Source organism: Ylistrum balloti, unplaced genomic scaffold, assembly GCF_031769215.1.
Source record: "Ylistrum balloti isolate Yb309-2 unplaced genomic scaffold, AGI_CSIRO_Ybal_v1 Utg370572, whole genome shotgun sequence".
NCBI lineage: Eukaryota > Metazoa > Mollusca > Bivalvia > Pectinida > Pectinidae > Ylistrum > Ylistrum balloti.
Genome location: NW_026782358.1, coordinates 479,558 through 500,246, shown reverse-complemented (window position 1 = coordinate 500,246; position 20,689 = coordinate 479,558). Strand labels below are relative to the sequence as shown.

The following is a 20,689-nucleotide window of genomic DNA, read 5'->3' as shown; positions in this document are numbered from 1 at the left end:
TTGGTTAAGATTTCTTTTCTTTTTCTCAACATCCTTTTTGTAAACATCTTTCTCACGAATCAATAATCCTACCTCTGCAGAGTAAGTTGACAAATAAAACCATCATTTTCTTCATTTGCTCAATAAATAAAATCACTTTCATTTACTGCTATGATAATATCAAGAGAAGAATATTGAATGGGGTTTGGAAAAGCAAACTTTATCACCAAGGGTTCATGTGAGACATTTTATACAACACTTTACATTAACAATCTAACTTTTTCCAGTTGTTCAAAATGGTAGATCCAAAATACAGATCATGACTGGAATTTTTCTAAATTAAGTAGTTTTTTTCAAATCTTCAGGAAATATACATGCATAAAATTCTGAGTTTGAAATGTATATATTTGTGTGTCTGTAAATTACAGTCAAACCTCGTCATCTCAAACTCATATAAATCAAAGACCCTGTTTAATTAAAAGTATTTTCTCTGTCCCTGCCTAACTTTACACAAAATATTGGAATTTACTTAAATTTAATACTTGGATATCTCTAAATTTCCCCTAGTCCCGCTGAGTTCGAGATAACGAGGTTCAACATAATCCTACGTACTGAAGCATGGTTTGGAGGACAGATAGAAGTTTACCCTTCAGATGTGGCAAAAAAATTCTACACCTTTATACTTTAGTATTATGGGTTTTAGTTACCGCTGACCACGATACAACTCCATTCAACTTGACTAGGGCTTTGTAATACACAGATATGCAACATAACCAAATTTGTGACCATTACTAAGAGAACGTCCATTTGCCAAATCAATTTGTCTGAACAGAATTATATAGAACTGGGATACATATAAAGCCTGGTAGGATGACATCATACCTGATTAATAGTGATGGCCTGCAATGTAATATGACAGCTTGGCTTCACTACAGTAGCCTTTGCCACGGCCAATATAACGCCCCTTCCCATCACCACTTACATTATCTAATGACATTTCCTTGTATTAAGAATAAATCACCATAATAGACCAATAAGCTCCATTTAAAAACTTTTAGCTTTACACGTAAAGTTTTGTATAAATAATTCCAACACCATTTTAATGTCTAATGATGGAGACTTGAAATGAAGTGGTAACATAAGAGACAGCAGAATTACTGTGAATTATGTAATTCATCACTAAACTGCCAGACCCTGCATTGATCTAGTCTGCTCAGTTCTTCAAATTATCTCAAAATGGTGAGAACTGTCCACGTGAGAGAGTACATGGGGCAGTGTTCAGTCACCTCAGGAAGAGTCTAATGTAAAATGATCCATTCCCTCTAGGGTCAGCTCTATCCCATTACAACATGCTTTATAAAAACAAGTTTCATAGTTATTCACAAAAATAACCAACTTTCAAAAACTTGCAAGTTATTTTCTTATCAATTTTTGTACCAAATATGAAGTAAGAACCAGAATTCTACCAATAAAAGGCCTCTGTTTGAAGATGTACATCTCAATTTTCAAATTCTTGCAATAAATGTTTCTATGGAAAATTGATATACTGTACATTCCCTATTAAGTGCACTGCTGGCAGGCAAACATATAACTGGCAAAGTAGGCTGCCATTTTTTGAGACAAATTTTTTTCAGTAATTTTTCTGAAACAGACAACAACAGTCTGAGATCTTTGGTAGGAATTTTATATGATTACATCACTCGCAGCCCATGTTTCACTCACACGTGTTGTCACAGATGTATAAGCAATGAAATGCTACAAAAACATTCTTGCCCAGGAAGAAGGAAATTAGGAAGCTGCCAAGCATTTCAAAATGGACAACAAATGCACATTGAGGTGGCCAAAATAGTGGGAGATGATGTTAAAAAACTGCAAAAGGTGGCAGGGTGAGAATGCCTTTATTAGAAAAAGCATCCGTAATAAATGGTATACAAGTGCACACTGTTTACATCCTAAAGATGAAAAGGATTTTTAGTATTGAATGTGTCATTATCAGGAAAAACTTATATAACACCTGCATTATAGAAGTTTTTTTTGACACTGAAATCATCATCTGCAAAAATTCTGAAGATACAAGAGGCTAAAAGGACCTGTAACAACCATGATTACAGTTGTTGTAGTACTACAGTAAAAGGACCTGTAACAACCATGATTACAGTTGTTGTAGTACTACAGTAAAAGGACCTGTAACAACCATGATTACAGTTGTTGTAGTACTACAGTAAAAGGACCTGTAACAACCATGATTACAGTTGTTGTAGTACAGTAAAAGGACCTGTAACAACCATGATTACAGTTGTTGTAAGGACCTGTAACAACCATGATTACAGTTGTTGTAGTACTACAGTAAAAGGACCTGTAACAACCATGATTACAGTTGTTGTAGTACTACAGTAAAAGGACCTGTAACAACCATGATTACAGTTGTTGTAGTACTACAGTAAAAGGACCTGTAACAACCATGATTACAGTTGTTGTAGTACTACAGTAAAAGGACCTGTAACAACCATGATTACAGTTGTTGTAGTACTACAGTAAAAGGACCTGTAACAACCATGATTACAGTTGTTGTAGTACTACAGTAAAAGGATCATAAAGAGAAGATTACTTCCTACCACTGATTGTCTACATATGGATGACCGATACGACCAAAATTAATTAAAACTGATATTCATATCACTCCTACATCTCAATCGGTTTTTAAGTCATTATCCACCACCATCACAGAGGTAGAATCACACTGTTTATGTATACAGTGTATACACAATATAGTTTCTCTGCTTTAATGACATAAATAATAAGGAACTTTCCAAAATTACTTACAGATTTTAGTCGTGCTAAATAATTAGCACTCAATTTAGGATTAAAGATTTTACTGTTTCCATGTAAATTAAAAAAAAAAAAAAATCCTTTCAAAATTGACACTATACAAATACAAGTGATGAATGAGTGCTCATTCATTAATCCTATGGGCCACATATTTTCTTATTTGGAACAAATATTTCCGCAGTCAATGTCATTCTATTTTGAGCCAATTAATGGAATCTGCTTTTAAAAAGGAATTTTGACCCATTTTAAGTACTAGATGGACGAAGTACACCCAGAAACTATGCTAATAATGCCTGCATGTAGACTTTAGGATACGGGTCTGGCTTCGATCCTGAAAACTTCAGACACACTGCACTGTTAAGTGTTTCTACACCACTCACATATCTCAATGGTGAATCATAATGCTTTTATTCCAACCAGCATGACAAATTCACAAGTAAGGAAATTAAAAACCCTAACAAGATCTTAATGACCAATTGTCCTGCTGACCAGTTTGACAATTGGTCACTCTCTACTGACCGGTACACATTCTCGGGTCAGTCATGTATTTGTATCAGGTTTTACCATTGCCATGGATATGCAACTAATGCCACATGTCCCCAGTTTGACCCCAAGGTCCTGACAGCATACACCTGCATCCCTTGTTAAGTGACTAAAAGGGATCCAGACTTGGGCCCTTTGTTGCTCCCTGTAGAAGAGGACATGGACTTTTATCCCAGTGACCGTCTAGCATAAATACCTTCAGGAAGCTGTACATGGCACCTGTTAAATTTCATCTCAAGAAATTTGTATTGCCTCAATTTACAATTAAACAGCATCATGATAAAATTCCCAACTTTGTTGTTAGACAATTCTCTTTCATGAAAACTTTCATTAGAGATTTAAAAAACCTAAAATGTCAAAAGTATAAGATTTTCACAATCAATTTGAAAACCAGTTGGAGTATTCTGAATCATTTCTCCATCAACAAAATAATTAACTTATCATTTAATGTTAACATAGAACCTAAAGCTGTGTAAAATAACATTTAAACACAGCACATTTTTTATTCACCACATGGATACTAATAAATGATATGTGAGGCCAACACTGACGTATTCATTAAACAAAAACAACCATTTGTTCGCGTTCTCTGTATCACTATTCATTTCTCGGTGTTAGAAGTTTCAATTATCCAATTACCCTTTTAACAAAAATGTCATGCCTGTAATTTTTTGAAGCTTTAGATTAAAAGACTGCTATTATTCTTTGAACCCTATTAATTTTTTTCATGATTTTGAATTTAAAATAAAAATAAAGAAGAAGATAATTCTATGAAGAGGGGCTATTAAACCCATTAATGTGACAGGCTATTTTCTCCCGGTGATGTAGGCCAGTTGATCAAGCAAACAGCTTTCTGCTAAAAGTATGAATGCACTTCATTAAGGTATCATTCTGACACACCCTGAAAATATGTAGACATATAGTTTGTGTAATGATAACCCATAAAATTAAGTGATAAATCTGCTGTATGTTATTTGTAATACGAGCCAAAACAATGTGCGGCATAAAAAAACTGATCCATATCATTGTTTAACTACTGTTTGCCTTTTCATCCAGTACAATCCCAGAAGGTTAGCTGCTGAGTATTGCAGTAAAATTTGCTGTAGTTGGCCAGCTGTATGCTGATGCCTTTTTGCTACCACCTACATAGATTCTCACATTGTAAACTACAGAAGTTGCAGAAGAATGTCCGTCAATAGATGTTGTTTTGTTTTGATATTAGGAATCAAAATGTTTACAGGCTGAGTAAGACAGTTCAAAAATGTATTCCAAAGATTTTCCAGGTGTTACCTTTGATTCTATCTAGTATACATCTGATTAGTACAATAGTTCAGTAAAACCCTGTCAGTTTAAGGTTCTATAATGTGTACATACTTCTTTACATGTATATAGTTACTTAGTGACCTCTGAGGAGGTTCTCAACAATCACAGCAGTCAAATAATATTTAAACAAGTCAAACCAAGCCTATAATCTTGTCAATTAGATATGTCCGTACCTTGATTTACAAAGAGTCATGGAAGCGTATTCTGAAAATGTGACAGCACTAAAACCAAGTTGTGCTTTAAAATGTTTGGTTTGGGTGTGTGGAAGAAAATGGACAGGTGCAGATTTTTGTCATGATATATTTTCATCAAAATGAAAGAAGAAAATATCAATTTTAAAAATTTTGAGAACTTAACCATTTCTATAATAAAATCTGACACTCATGTATTTAACAAATTTTAAGTCCACTTATGCTTTTGGCCTTTCAGCCTTCAACTGTCACTCAGTGGTGGTGAGTTAAGATATAAAAATACCGTACAATGTTGATAAATCATGCAGTAAGCCTAGACCGCCCACCTGTTCTTCAGCTTGAAAAAATAATTTTCTGCATTCATTATATTTTTGCAAATTTGAAATCTTGCCAGATTGCTTAGCATGAAACGGGTCTTATACCGTGACCCTGAACCTCTAAATTATTAAAAAGTTGTTTAAAGATTTCAACAAAGTTGACCATGTGACCTTGAGAGAGGGTCAAGGTAATTAATATTGATTCATTACACCATGCTATGTACCTTTGGCCTTTGGACAAAAAAATCATCTGAAGATTTTTATAGATATGGGATTTTGAAGGTGTGTGAAGGTCATTCATTTGCACAAAATACCCTTCATTCAAGCATTGAGTATATGCTACAGACTACACATTTGTATAGCTTGAACCTTTGGCTTTGTGAGGAGTGCCACAACACTATAGCTTTTTTGACCTTCAAGAAGGTCGGCAAGAAAAACTGTTAAAAAGGTTAATTTACAAGTAGAAATCCCCTTACTTTTCAATTTGGAATCAATGAAAATATTTATATATGAATTATTAATGCAATGTAGTATATATAAAAACAATATTTTGTTTATCCTAAATGTCACAAGGAAATTACTTTCTTATCCAAGAGGATTCTGAAATTGAATTGAATTTCCATAAAAAGAAAAAACAGGAAATTGAATGTCAAGATATGTTTTTATTGGTTTGTATCAAAAAAATATATATCTATATATACCTACAGGTGTTTTTTTTAGTTGTTTGTGATGTCTATGTGCATATGGTGTTACATTGAAAGTCTTGCGTTGCATGCTGAGCTTAGGACAATCCTCAATATGGAACATGAAAGGACCAATTCTAATCAGCCTCTTAGCAATGCTTTAGAGTGGTAATTTGTTTATATATATGGTGTACATCACATTTTTAGAAATAAACAGTTTAAAATATGATTGTAGCAATACACACTGGATTTTCATGGTCAGACAACCTAACTGAAAATACATGAACTGTTTCTGTTTTGTTAATGTATATGATAGAAAATTCCCATAACATGCATTAATCTTTCTCTGCATGAATTATCCTGATGAACTTCCTTTTCAGTTTTTTAAGTACAATTTATCCCACAAAGATCTAGAGTGAAGTTTGATTGTAGTTGTCAGTCCAATGTTTTGAACTTGATCTACGCCCATGATATTTGTACATCACCTGGGAGTCCACAACTGACACCTGTTGATAGGAATGGTTTTGACAATATCAATTAACAACGTTTATGTTGATAAAGATGAGAAAGAGGTACAGAATCGAGAAGTTATCAGAAAACAAATACATTACTTTATTATACCGCAGAGACCCTGTTATCACAGTGAGGTAACACACATGTACACTGTGGTACAGAGGTGAACGTCACACCAGGTTTAATTGTTCCTATCAAAATACCAATGGTGTCAAGTTTACAAGAGCTGATACCAACACCCAAGGTCTCTGTATGACAAGAATCAGCCTTAAGGTCTGACAAGCGTACTGAGGTCACACCCATTACCATACTACACTTAAGTTTTGTTTTTTATTTCTAAGCAGATTTTTCATGGTGCACTTGTCAGCATGCTTGATCCCTATGACGACTCAAATCAAGATATAAATTAATCCTAGTATATTATATTGTGATAGGGAGAAAGGCAGAGAGAACTCTCAGCCATGTTATGGGATCTTGAATGAGTTTTAAATAATTAATTTTATATGAGATTTTGTGAAACAAGTCCTTGAAGCTCTTATTTTTGCAAACCTTGGCAAGTGAAAATTAAAACTTGAAGACGACTTTGATCAAATATCATATGAATGAAATGAAGTCAAATTTAAAATACTTATTATCAGATAACTCAGAAAGTTAAATTTTGAAAGTTTTGAAGTGGAGACGCAGAGGACAAAATTAAATGTAGCAAGTCATTTTGTTGCACCTTTTTCAACTCGTACCATAAAGTCATTGTTTATGTTTTGACATCACAACTGATTTCTGTGAGGATTATGTGATAATTACAAAATATTACTTTACATGGGGTAATTTTATATAATATCAAGAAGGCAAAGCCTTCAAAAGGGTAGTATTTACTCTCTTATATCTGTTTTTTATTTATAGTTACTGAAAGTGTCCGTCCATGCTGTTCAAGGCATAAACAGCTAGTTTCATTTCAGTCAGATCAAATAAAAAGTAGGAGTTAGTCCATGTCAGTCTAAAAATGCAATTAATAAAAGATTTAATTTAAGGAATTTTCACCTGTATTAATGTGTTCTCTTCTCACAGGTGAAAGAAAATTATGTAATTAAAACCAAAGTATTATTTTCTGTTTGAGTTATCTCCCTTGTATAAATGTACTACAAAAATGACTTTGATGCAAATTGTATCCCACTTAAATTTGATTATAAGTACATTATGACTACATTAAAAAATACTAGAATGTATTCTTAAATCATTCAAATTTTATTTCATTCAAAAGGAGTATTCTTTGTAAGATGTACATTGATTTGGATTTATATGCTCAAGTTATGTAAATATCCTGGTACAAGAGGAGCGATTTACGATGTATTTTCTCACCCTCAACAGAAAAGGACAAGATAGTTCAGCATCTTTATTTGTTATTTATTCTCATTCTTTATTGCACAATGTATTTGAAAACTCAAAACTTTGATATCAGATTATCAAGTTATATATACCAAAACTGTACTTAATCATGGTTTTTGCACTTTTCTGGTTTACCTAGCTCTTATCACTTTGTAAAATTTTCAAAAGTCTGGTTGAATGAGATTATTTCTCCATTCTGCTTCTAGTTCTCGGACAATCAAAAACTATTATGCCTGTCCATGTCTGGACCTATCAGTCTATAGAAACATTTCCCAGAAGGATGCTTAGGATTCAATTCAGTCACACAAATATAACATGTTTCTAAAAATTAACCTCATTTCCTTCGTTGGAATATATAGCTTAACTTTTTTTTGATATAACAAACCATCAACATTGATTAAAATTCTTAAAGAAAAGGTAAGGTGTGACTCGATGATAAGAAAGTCCCCAGTTCTACAACAACTTATCAAAAATGATCGCAATAATTCTCCACGAAATTGTGTACTTGGTATGCTGACACATGAAACTGAATCACAAAGTTATAGAAAGCAGAGTCTGATATATGAAGTTTAACTGGATGGTGTTTTTGGTATGTAAATAATACTCTTATGAGACAACTGTATTGGAATTCGAAGACAGAAGATCTCATTCATTTCATTGGCCATTTCTCTTCTTCCCTCAGACACGGATACTGTCCCTGATAGAATCGCAGCCATTTCTGAGTCTGTTATATCGCGGTCAATAATGAATGTCATCTCTCTTGTTTATTTTTGCAGTTGACAGTTAAAGTGGCTCGTTGTTTATTAGGACATCAAATATTACTTTCAAATTTTCAGCAACAGAAAAAAATCTCAATTTTTAACCCGATGAAATTGCATTTATAAACTAAATTCAATTTTTCAATATGCATCTTTAAAAACATTTTTATTATTACACTTTACACATTTGTGGTTGTAAATATACTAAACTTATTTTATTCAATATTTTAGATACACTGTCTTTAACTTTCAAACACAATGAATTGCTATGTACACAAATACTAGGACTCAGTTTTAAAATAATTCCAGCACTAACATCCATTAAACACACTGTTGACTAAAAGCATGGTTTGCTACCTTAACCTTTTTTCTAAGAAAATAATCTCCTTGGCATTTCTTCCGTGGTATTTTTCATTAAAACTAATCCAAAACTGGGGAAACCTGGGAATGATCATCATCAAAGACGTGTGATTTGTAGCTCATAATCTTAAATATTGCTTTTTAATGGGACAGTTAAAAAGTCTACACTTCTAAACAAAAAAAAAGCTGAATTCCCTGAGATTGGAAAATTATGTCTTGATTATCTATTCTAGGCTATATGTTTTAAAGGTCAAATGACTGAAATAGGTATTAAATGGAAAATGGAAAAAATGAAGCTATGAATGAGACAATTTTCTGATTTGTATAGATCCCTAGAGGTTTGTCTTTTAAATATCAGATCAAATAACAGTACCTCTATAACAGATATAGCATATTTTGTTTCAAAGGTTTTCTGTTCCCTTTTGCCGTCTAAACATACATAAACATTTCTTATAGCAGACATAATCTTTTATAAATCACAGTGACAGGATCTAAATTTACCAAAATTTAGGAATTTCTGTAGGGAAGCTTGTACAATGTTAAAAGTCTCAAAGCTGTGTTGCTAAGAAGACATTTTCATTGGCTTTTTCTGGCATACAACTTGTATATGTTTGTAATGATGAAATAGTAAGTAATTGAAAAGATTGATTGAAAGATGGAAATCTACTTCTAAAAATTTGGACCCAAAATCGAGAGTCAGACTCCTTAACTGGGAGTATTGGTTATTTCAGAGGTTGTTCTATATAATACGACATTGTGATAGCCAATAATCAGCAAAAGATTTTGTATTTTCGAACCTGATAAACAAAGATGAATATTCCGATCTTCAAGTCAAAATCAGCTAATTTTTTTTCAAGATAAATATACAAAAGAGACCATAACAAAATTTGACCGACAACAGACTGTACAATAGTTACATGTCAAGTCTCATCACAAGCTCCCAAATGATGCTGATTGTCATTTACATCATACAGGTGGTGAGTAACTATAGTCATACTGACAATAAGCTTTTCTGTGACTAGGAGTAAAATCACACTCTCTAACATCAACCAGCTGATGCTGTGTATCAATCAGCACAATTACTGTTGACATTTCACCAAGGAATGTCCAGCAGCCTGATGAAATCATATACAAAAGAGTGATTGCCAATCAGGCCTCACTGTTCGCTGATTGAAAGAGATTTTTTATGTCGTTTTGACGATGGCAGTAGGATTATTGTTATACATTTACTTTCTACAGAGGTATCAACATCAAAGGAACTTAGATCTATATAACCAACCAAAGACAGTGATTGTCGCTGAGGTCGACATGTTAGGTTTGATGTGAAATCAAGTAATTCACGTAACACAGGTTTTGGACGCACATAAAAACTTCTTGTGCCGAACAATGTTCTGTATTATCAATCTCTAAATACACTATGATCAACCTGTTGTTACCTTGATTGATTAGAACCCAGAAATATGTGAAAACAACTTGTTACATGAAGTATTGTATTTCAGGATAAAAAAATTCAATTTCTAACTTGCTCTAAACTCCAATGTGTGCTAAATTCTAAACACTATGGCCACACAAAAGCCTTCATTTTTTCTAAATAGGCAAATTTAAATGGGTAAAGAATCAGTTGAAACAATCTGGCAATGAGCAAATTCTTACCATTAAGCTCTCTTTAGTTTGTTACCATGACAATAGAAATTCTTACATCCAAACACTCTATGGCACCAAAATTGAAGAAAATGCATAAAATATTGAATATTTTATGGCAAAAATGGTTTGCGAGGAAAAAAAGAAGAAACAAATTGTGTTTCCAGAAGCTATGTGTTGATAACTCTGCTTCGGAGGGTATCATGATTATCGGATGTATATTTTCTCTTCACATGGAATACAAAAGTACCTTCGTAATAACCAATACATCTGACAGTGACAACAGCATGGCTTTGTAATCAACAAATGCTCGCAGAATGAAATAGAACAAACTTGTACTCTCTCAGACACATGTTGAAATGACTTATATATATCGTTCTACAGACAGAATGCCAATGACAGCTCAGATCACTAAAAGTGTGGCTATTTCTCCTGACAATTGTTTTTTAACAGAAATAAGGATTATTATTACAAGTCAAATCTACTTTCAGAAAATTCAAGAAGACAAACTTCGATTTGGAGATGGTAAAAAAAAATGTTGAAACAATCATTTTAGCTACATGTCTGGAGTCATTAAGCCAGCCATATCTACTGTACTTTAAAGCAAAATTCTATCATTGTAAGTATTAAGTACATTATATTACTAATTTCTTTTAAAATCCCTTTACGGTAGTCATGTGGCGCAGTGGTAACACACTCGCCTTTCACCTAGCCATCTGGGGTTCAATTCCCGGAATGGATGTGAAAAGGCATGGGTCATCTGCTCGACCATGTTGGTTCTTCCCGGGTACTCCGGTTTCCTCCTCTAAGTTTATTATTATCATTATCATTAAGCCAGCCACATCTACTGTACTTAAAAGCAAAATTCTATCATTGTAAGTATTAAGTACATTATATAACTAATTTCTTTTATAACCCCTTTAGAAGTTTTGTGCATCTTTTTTAAAACTTCACAAATAAATTTTAGATTGCTGTAACACATACTTTTCCAAATTTCGAATCCCTCCTGAGCTTGATTATAGGGACTTGAATAGGAACATGGTTTGTGATTCTTGTCAAGCAGGTTAATCCTAAAATATTTACAAATATGTCTCATTATCAGATGCATCAACTTCACTGTTGACACATGTGATGACAGTTCTTGTGGAGGTTTAAAACCCTGATGCCAAAATAAGGTCAAACTAGAGCACAGTTACACTGGCACCAAACCAGTAAATCAACATGTGATTAAGCTAAGTCATTATTTTGAGGTCTGGGCGTTACTGGACAATTTGTTATTCATTTTGTCTGAAGTCATTACCGTAGATTGATGTAGGGATCTCAGAGAGAGTCTGCCAAAGATGAAGCCACTTCCATAATGATGTACACCCCAGAACTCATGTATGGTAAAATTTTTTGAAAATTTAAAAGGACTCGTAATTATTGAAATTTGGGATTGAAATTTCCAACATCATGCAAATTTACAAAACTAAATCCTAGACTAAATAAAGGAAATACAAAACAGCAGTTTAACATTTCCAGAATTCTGACAATTATGAACTAACTACTTTTTCATAAACTAAATAATTCACAAATAATATAATATGATAATATCAATAAGGGCGATAATACATGTAACAAGAGCGTGATTTTAATTGGTCACATTTCTCAAGTTAGGGCACTTTTATAAAGAGAATATTCAAGTATTTCTTTGTGTCATCATCATGATGGGTCATGCATGTATTGCTGTACAAAACTAAAACATACTAGGTTAATCAGAACTCAGACAAGACATGTACTCTGTGACCTTGTGTAAATATGTGTTATATTATATATAAAATGTTGGTAGATATCTATGGCAGTCCTGTCTTTGTTGATATGTGGGTAGACAGTGATATTAAGAACCTCTCTTGTCTGACTTAGCTTGATTACAAATGTAAACTGTATCCATGTAGTGTTTCTTTGTAAAAGATCACTGTCATAGCAATCGCCATACAAATTTCATTGGAGAAAGGACAGAAAAAAAAAAAACTTGTTCAACAAGCAATCTTTTCACTCAACACAGCAACTGAAGAAAATCAATTCTTCACTAAAATGTTTTGGTACAGCAAGATTTGTCGAAATATTTTGAAAAATAAAAAATTGTATTCCTGATAAAACCTTCCAATGTAACATGAAAACGGAAGAGCTTAGTCAGTCTGCATAGCTAGATTCATGGTAGGACGATGACAACCAGTCAAAGGTTGTCTCAGTCTGTGCGTTGATATGAATACTTTAAGCTCTTAAAGAACACAAATAGAATAATAACACCTACCAATGGCAGCCTTCCCCCAAATTTCAACAACAAATTCTGTCGAAGTGGAGACATTCGGGCGTCCAGCAACAGGTTCCTTGTAACTTTTAAGGTTTGTTTCTGACTCCCATGGGATGTGTGGTAGCTGTTTTGGAGCCCCTACATCCTCCTTCTCAAATTCTTCCCCCCAAGGATTCCAATCGGTATCATCATCCGTGAATGCTTTAATGGAAGAGAAAAAAAGACATCTAGAATTGATGTTTCCTGATATGAAATATTTAGGTTCAAGTAAGTTGATATTTCAATAATGATAAAAACAAATATCTGTGATATATTTATGATCCTGTTAAGTAGAGATGTCTGAAACTGCAGACAAGAAAAGCTAGTGAACATCTGCATTATATCAACATATACGACATTAACAATACACAACATCTGATTTATAATTGTTTCAATCAATCATGAAATATTGGTCCATGCATGTCCTGTAAAACATTTTAAGATCCTATTAACTGAAACATAAATATAAGACCTGCTCTCTGGTCATGGCAATAATGATTTCTAAGAGTGACAGAGATTTACAGGGAAACATCCAAAAGAAACAGCACTTACGTAGTATTTTTATCAGGGAAAATATTGTGTAGATATTTCATGACCATTTCCAGCAGGTAACCAGATAACAAATTGAAGACAGAAAAACTTTTGGGAAATTCGATCACAACTTAAATTGATTAGCTGTATCAGTTTACGACATGAACAACTTGTCACCTGACCAGCCTTGTGTGGGAAATATTCCTGTGCAAAGACTAGTGTTTTATAATAGGTTAGCTGGTTTACTTGTTTGGAGTGTTGTTTATGTAAATATCTTATTAGTTTAACAACAATGCATTGTACATGTATATTACATACTGTACGTTGGGTACACCAGAATCCTCAATGTAACAGTCTTGTTCCTTTATATATCCGAAATACAAAATCTATTACCAATGCAATATTCTGTCCATGAAATATTACATCTGATCATGCAACTTTATCACACTGTAATTCCATTTCTCTGGCGTTAACACTTCATAAAATAAAATGTCTACAACTCACTATATGTTCAGCACCTTTTGTCCAATATAAAAGCCTCGACTAGCCGCCCATTTCATTTATTTACATCACGATACAGTCCCAGGGGTTGCCTCCAACATAATGTTTCAGTGATCTATATCCGACATGGGTATAAAGAGAACCTTTGAATGTCTCACGGTAAACCGACAAAAAGACAGTTTTGAATGTGATGGTAAATATATCACCTAAAATGTCACATTTTGTCTCCGTAGAACTAGATCAGATTTTGTCTTTAAAGATCCGGTTTACAGTGTGTGTTCTGTTTTATAGACTTGGGTCCCTAACTCTGTTGAGATTTTTCTTGTAAGAAACCACATCTTTAGCCATGAGTGATCCTTGCTATCTTAATAATTTTGTTTGAAAAGACCATACACTTGTTTAAAGCTTGAGTTTTTAAAAATATTTTGCTTTTCTTTTGCAGGTCCTTACCTTTGTCCTAGTCTAAAGATCATTCATTTCAAAAGACCTTACCATTGCCTTAATTAAGTCTGAGTCCTTTTGTTTAGAGAGATGCTACCATTGTCTTAAGCCTGAGGTCTTTTGTTTTTAGACACTACTAATCCATTAAGTCTGAGTCCTTTTGTTTAGAGAGATGCCACCATTGTCTTAATCCTGTGACATTTTGTTTTATCAACCCTTCCATTGTGTGAGCTTGAGATCTTGTGTTTAGAGAGACCCTTCCATTGCCTAAGGCCTGAGATCTTGTGTTTAAAGAGACCCTACCATTGTCTGAGGCCTGAGATCTTGTGTTTAAAGAGACCCTACCATTGTCTGAGGCCTGAGATCTTGTGTTTAGAGAGACTCTCCCATTGTCTAAGGCCTGAGATCTTGTGTTTAGAGAGACCCTTCCATTGCCTAAGGCCTGAGATCTTGTGTTTAGAGACCCTACCATTGCCTAAGGCCTGAGATCTTGTGTTTAGAGAGACTCTACCCTTGTCTAAGGCCTGAGATCTTGTGTTTAGAGAGATCCTTCCATTGTCTAAGGCCTGAGATCTTGTGTTTAGAGAGACTCTACCATTGTCTAAGGCCTGAGATCTTGTGTTTAGAGAGACCCTTCCATTGCCTAAGGCCTGAGATCTTTTGTTTAGAGAGATCCTTTTGCTGTCTTAGGCCTGAGATCTTGTGTTTAGAGAGACTCTACCATTGTCTTAAACCTGAGATCTTGTGTTTAGAGAGACTCTACCATTTTCTAAGGCCTGAGATCTTGTGTTTAGTGAGGTTCTACCATTGTCTAAGGCCTGAAATCTTATGTTTAGAAAGACCTTTCCATTGTTGTAAGCTTGAGATGCATTGACTTTTTAAAATTCCAAATCCAGTCGTGTTTGAAACAATCTTTCATACACTATTCAAAATCTGAGTTAATGTGTGTATGCTAGGTACTGTAGGTGTATTGTGTCTGAGGTGGACTGTCCTTATTAACCCTGGCAGCTTTCATATAGAAGCTAGTATACTGCAGTGATGGAGTGGCTGCAATAAAGAGATGTCGAGGTTAAAACATTAATGGCGTGTCCTGACAAATTCATCACCAAAGTATGTGTGAGAACTGTTGATGGAAAGGAAGACAATAGTGATATAACGGTAAATAGACATTGATGAGACAGGCATTTACTGACAACTGCCATGGGAGTACAAGCTTAACAGATCTCAAAATGGTAGTCTAATGAAAACATACAACAATGTAATTATTTTCTATCAAAAAATGTCTTTAACACACACAATAAGAATGTTTTTGTTTCCAGTCATGTGATTTCCAACCATGAGTGGTATATAACTTTCAGTAACCAGTCTGTATCTGTTGCTTGTCTCTGTTGCATCTAATGACGGAGAATGCATAAAACTCCTGTGACTTATGTCCAATAGACAAGGGACAAGTGTACATTCTAAACAAAATCCCAAATTTGTTTATATAATCACAAATGTATTTATTCATCCACTTGTTGTGCTGTCAAAATGTCATACAATTGACAACTGAATCATAACGAAAAAATTGATTTTGGCATTAAATTCTTATGTTACATGAACTGATGTCGCTCGAAGCAAAATTTTCCTCAGAGAGGTCATTCATTGTATATATACGTATATATATCACCAACAGAGAAATCTCAAAAGCTACTGATGCAATGCTAGATTATTCTGTCCTTTCAAATCGGTTTTGTACTTTTATCAGATAGCTGATGCTATGTGACATCATATTCCAATGTCTTTCTTTCCAGTGTATAACCACAAAGGGAGGTAATCCAAATCAAATTGAAGAATTCGGAAATAATAATAATAAATAGATTTATGCAGTTATGAGAATTAAATGAAAGAGAAATAAAATGTATTCCCTGTATACTGTTTGAGATCCATTTATCTCCATTTTGGGCTTAAACATGATACAAAATCTCAATCTCATATCTAATGAGATTTCGTTAAAGATTCTATCAATTTGATTTCCTAATCATAACGAGTTTGTAAAGTCAGAATTCACTGTATACAATATCAATTCCTTTATCAGTGACTTTTCCTACCCTATAGACAGTGGAATATACAGCTTTAAGTTGTTCATATTTAAAAAAAATCAAAGGAAATATCCCAAATGACATAATATGTTAACGGTAAGCATTATAGAAAAACTGAAGACATCAAATTCATCAGCAAGGATTTTTTAATGAATTACACATTATAAGACAGCTAGTCTCACAAGTTCAAATTATAAATGATGTATAATCATATAAACGCTGTAAATTTTTAGAGTATATGGCCATTTGAAGGTTTTGACCCAGAAGTAGTCGTGGTAGCCATATTTTAATCTTGACCTACCAAAGCACCAAACTGTTGTGATGACCCTTTCTAACTTTGAAGTTCATGATAATTGATAATTGACAGACTTTGTATAAATACATATGTATTACCTATCCATCGATATATTAACTGAAGCACCACAAAGTATAGCAGAAGAAAAATAACAACACTATTTAGAAGAAACATTGACAAAAACTATGGATATTTTGTGACAAAGAAATAAGTTAATCTGTATCTGTTGCTGATGGACATCTTAATGAAATGAATGGAAGACATGTTGATGAACTCTGAGTGTTGACTGTATTACAGGTAACAGTAAAACTAACCTTAATGACTACTCCAATTTTTAATGAGACCCTGTTGATATGGTAACAGTAAACTTAACCTTAAGGACCTATTCCAATGCTGATCATAGGCCCTGTTGATATAGTAACAGTAAACTTCACCTTAAGGACCTATTCCAATGTTGACAAGGCCCTGTTGATATGGTAACAGTAAAATTAACCTTAAGGACCTATTCCAATGTTGACAAGGCCCTGTTGATATGGTAACAGTAAAATTAACCTTAAGGACCCATTCCAATGTTGACAATGCTGAAAATGCTCTATTTATATGATAGAATTAACCTACATGAGTATTCTAATTGAATTCTAAGCAGATTGTATTCATATATTTCTATTCTTCTTTTTTTTCTTCTTGTGGGATCTACTGATATATTATGTGTACCTCTAGTAACTGGTTGGTAAACTAAAGCCCTTTTAAAAGGTTGTACACATGTGTAAATATCTCCAAAGCGCTTTTTCAAATGCAAACATTTCCTCCACAAGCTATGCCAGCTATGTCAACAGGAGGAAGTCTTTGTAAAGACTGACTGAACTGTTTTTTTTTTCTAAACAGGTTTTAAAGAATCAAACAGTCGTGAGTATTTTAACAGCAACTAGTTTATAAAAGTATGTGATCCAGAGAATTCAACACTGGGCTACATTATAATAAGTGAAGATCTTTGAGTCAGTAACCAATTTAATCAAAATTGTAAAGTAATTTTGGTTGTTATTTTTGAGTGATTTTCATGTTTTCTCTTTCTTTTCCAGGATGGAATGAAATTATAAAAATCATATATTTTAAACAAGAGGGCCACAGCCCTTAATGGCCATCTGGCAATCAATGAATGGATGGACAAACCACAGAATTTGCAAATGGTGGTCTGATAAATTCCCATGATGATATTTCAAACCACATTTAGTATAAATCCATTCAAGCAGCAAGGAAAAGCAGTGTTTTGAAGCAGAATCATTGACTAACTTTCCCTTTTAGGGCCCCCGCCCCACATTCCCTAGACGTCTAATAAATTTTCTAAGTTTAAGAAATAATTCCCTACCCACAAAGATATTTCAGACCAAATTTGGTTAAAAACCATTCAAGCATTAAGAAAGAGAATTGTTTTTACGCAAAATTATTGGTTAACTTTCCCATTTTGGACCCTGCCCCCCAGGTCCCTAAGAGTTGAATTAATTTTCTGAATTTTAGTAATGATAACCCACCTGCAACAATATTTCAGATCAAATTTGGTTGAATTCTACCCATATATTAAGTAGTGGTGTTTTGAAGTAAAATATTGACCAACTTATCCTTTTGGAGTCCTGACCCTGAGTCTCTCGGGGTCAAATCAACTTTCTGAATTTAAAAAAATATTCTCTACCCTTAATAATGTTTCAGGCCACATTTCGCTGAAATCCATTCATGCATTAAGGAATAGTAGCATTCTGCAGCAGAATATTGACTAACTCCCCAGTTTGGAGACCACACAAATAAATCCCTAGAAGTCAAATCAACTTTCTGAATTTAAGAATTTATTGCCCACCTCTACAGATTTTTCAGACAAAATTTGAACGAAATCCATTCAAGCATTAAGGAAGAATAGCATTTTGAAGTATTGTCTAACTTCTCTTTTGGGACCCCATGTCCCTTAAGGTCAAATTATCTTGCTGAATTTAAGGAATAATTTCCCATCCCAAATAGTGTTTCAGACCAGGTTGAAATCTGCCCAAGCATTAACCAAGAGTAGTGTTTTAAAGGAAAAGTTTATGGTCGGCGCACAAGAGCAGACCATGCATGATAGCAATAGGTGACCTTAAGATTGTCCCTTTGTAGAGGAAGTCTGAATACCTCCCCAGGAAATGTGAGACTCATTTTGGTAATTAAAGCACCTTAAGATACTTCTAGTCAACAATAAGAGTATTTGATTCTAACATATCTGGGTCTTGAGAAGAAGATTTTTGAAATTTATGTCAATTTGACCCCTTTTGGCCCTACCCATCAACCCCTGGAGGTCAGGCAGGATCAAAATGGGCATACCTTTAAGCATCTCCTCCACTCAAAATTCTAACCAAATCTGAAATATTTCCAATAATAAACAAATTATGCTCAAAAATCTAGTTTTCCTATGTAAACTATAGTAGAATTTACCCCCTCCCCATGGGGAAACGTGAGACCCTTGTCCATTGAAATTCACAATTTCGGTAAAGCACCTTAAGATGCTCCCATTCATGAAGAGTCTTTGATTATACCATATCTGTGTCTTGAGAAGAAGATATTTAAATCTGAGTCAATTTGACCCCTTTTGACCTGGCCCCTCAGGCCCCTTGGGGTGAGACTGTATAATTCACAATTTTGGTTAATCTTAGGCAAGGGAAGGTTTCTGCAAAATTTCATTGAAATCAGACCAGGCGTTTTTGAGAAGAAGTCGAAAGTGTTAAACTGTTGACGCACGACGTCAGATGAAGTGTATTTGAATAGGTCACCTTGAGATTTTGTCTCAGGTGACCTAAAAACTCTTTACAGTACCTTTCTCTTAAGTTGCCTAAATTGCACAATAATTTGTTTTAGCAGAAGAATGAAGTCTTTATGACTTGTTGTGACATTGCATCAAATGATTTAGGGAGGGGGTGTTTGTGATACAGAAGGAACAGGGAATGGCTGAAAACTAATGATTCTCGCATGGATAGATCTGAATCAAATATGTAATACAGAGAAAGATAAATGCGAACATTGCAATCCTGTTGAGATCAGAACGGAAGCCACCAGGACAAATTGAATTACGTAGAACTGTATATCATGAGAACAGGATGACAAATGAAATTCAAATACCAAATGACAATTTCCAGGTACTGACGACAACAACCTTACATACCTCACCTATATTTGGAACGCCAAGTTTTTGTCCTCTGACTCGGGGGAAAAATGGGCCATTTTAAATGTTGTTCAGAATTTGTATTTGTAGTTAGTTCTGTTGGTGGTGTCACGATCTGGTCAGTGAGTACTAACTTAGTTATCACATCAATTTGCAATTCCAGGCCAAGTCGTGGTTTATCCTCCTACATCATGTACTGAATTACAATGTAGATACATGTATATATAGAGAGAGAGCATGCATACATAGCAGTAGTTATTTTTCATGGTGATATGTAGGTCCTTATAAGGTAATAATTTTATCTTTGATTGGTTCTGTCATCTGGCCTTTAACCCACCGTTGAAGGTTAATTAAATCTGACATAAACCATTTCTATGTAAATGATATGTTACTTTAGGTATACATCATTCAAGTAAACTTAACCCATGCATATATATATACAATGTTTGTCTTATCTCAAGCCTTCAATTTTATTATTTTTTTTTTTTTTTTTGGGGGGGGGGGGGTATTGTAATCAGATTGACACATATTGACGTTTATATTTTGATACATATCTTTTTTCCAATCTCACAAAATACAGCACCCCATCACCTATCCGAGAAACATTTACAATTTCATATTAAAACATTAATATTTATCTGATCTGGTACCCCTTGGGAATTCACTAGAGTTTGTTCTAGATCTATCTTTTCTCCTGGTTCCTCATCCAACGTGATATTTATCAAAATCTTGTAGAAACTGCAGGATGTTAAACATCCACATTGATTTTATTACATACCAGTAGATGTACTGGTAATCGTTTACAAAGTG

At 34.0% G+C, this 20,689-nt stretch overlaps 1 protein-coding gene across 1 annotated transcript in view; it reads right to left on the bottom strand.

The window, feature by feature from the left end:
- LOC132556494 (ribitol-5-phosphate xylosyltransferase 1-like) overlaps window positions 1-20,689 on the bottom strand; it is a 117,015-nt gene that overhangs the window by 79,741 nt on the left and 16,585 nt on the right. Inside the window, exon 2 of the mRNA XM_060220903.1 lies at window positions 12,814-13,014. Coding sequence (XP_060076886.1) covers window positions 12,814-13,014 — 201 coding nt within the window. The remainder of the gene's footprint in view (window positions 1-12,813; window positions 13,015-20,689) is intronic.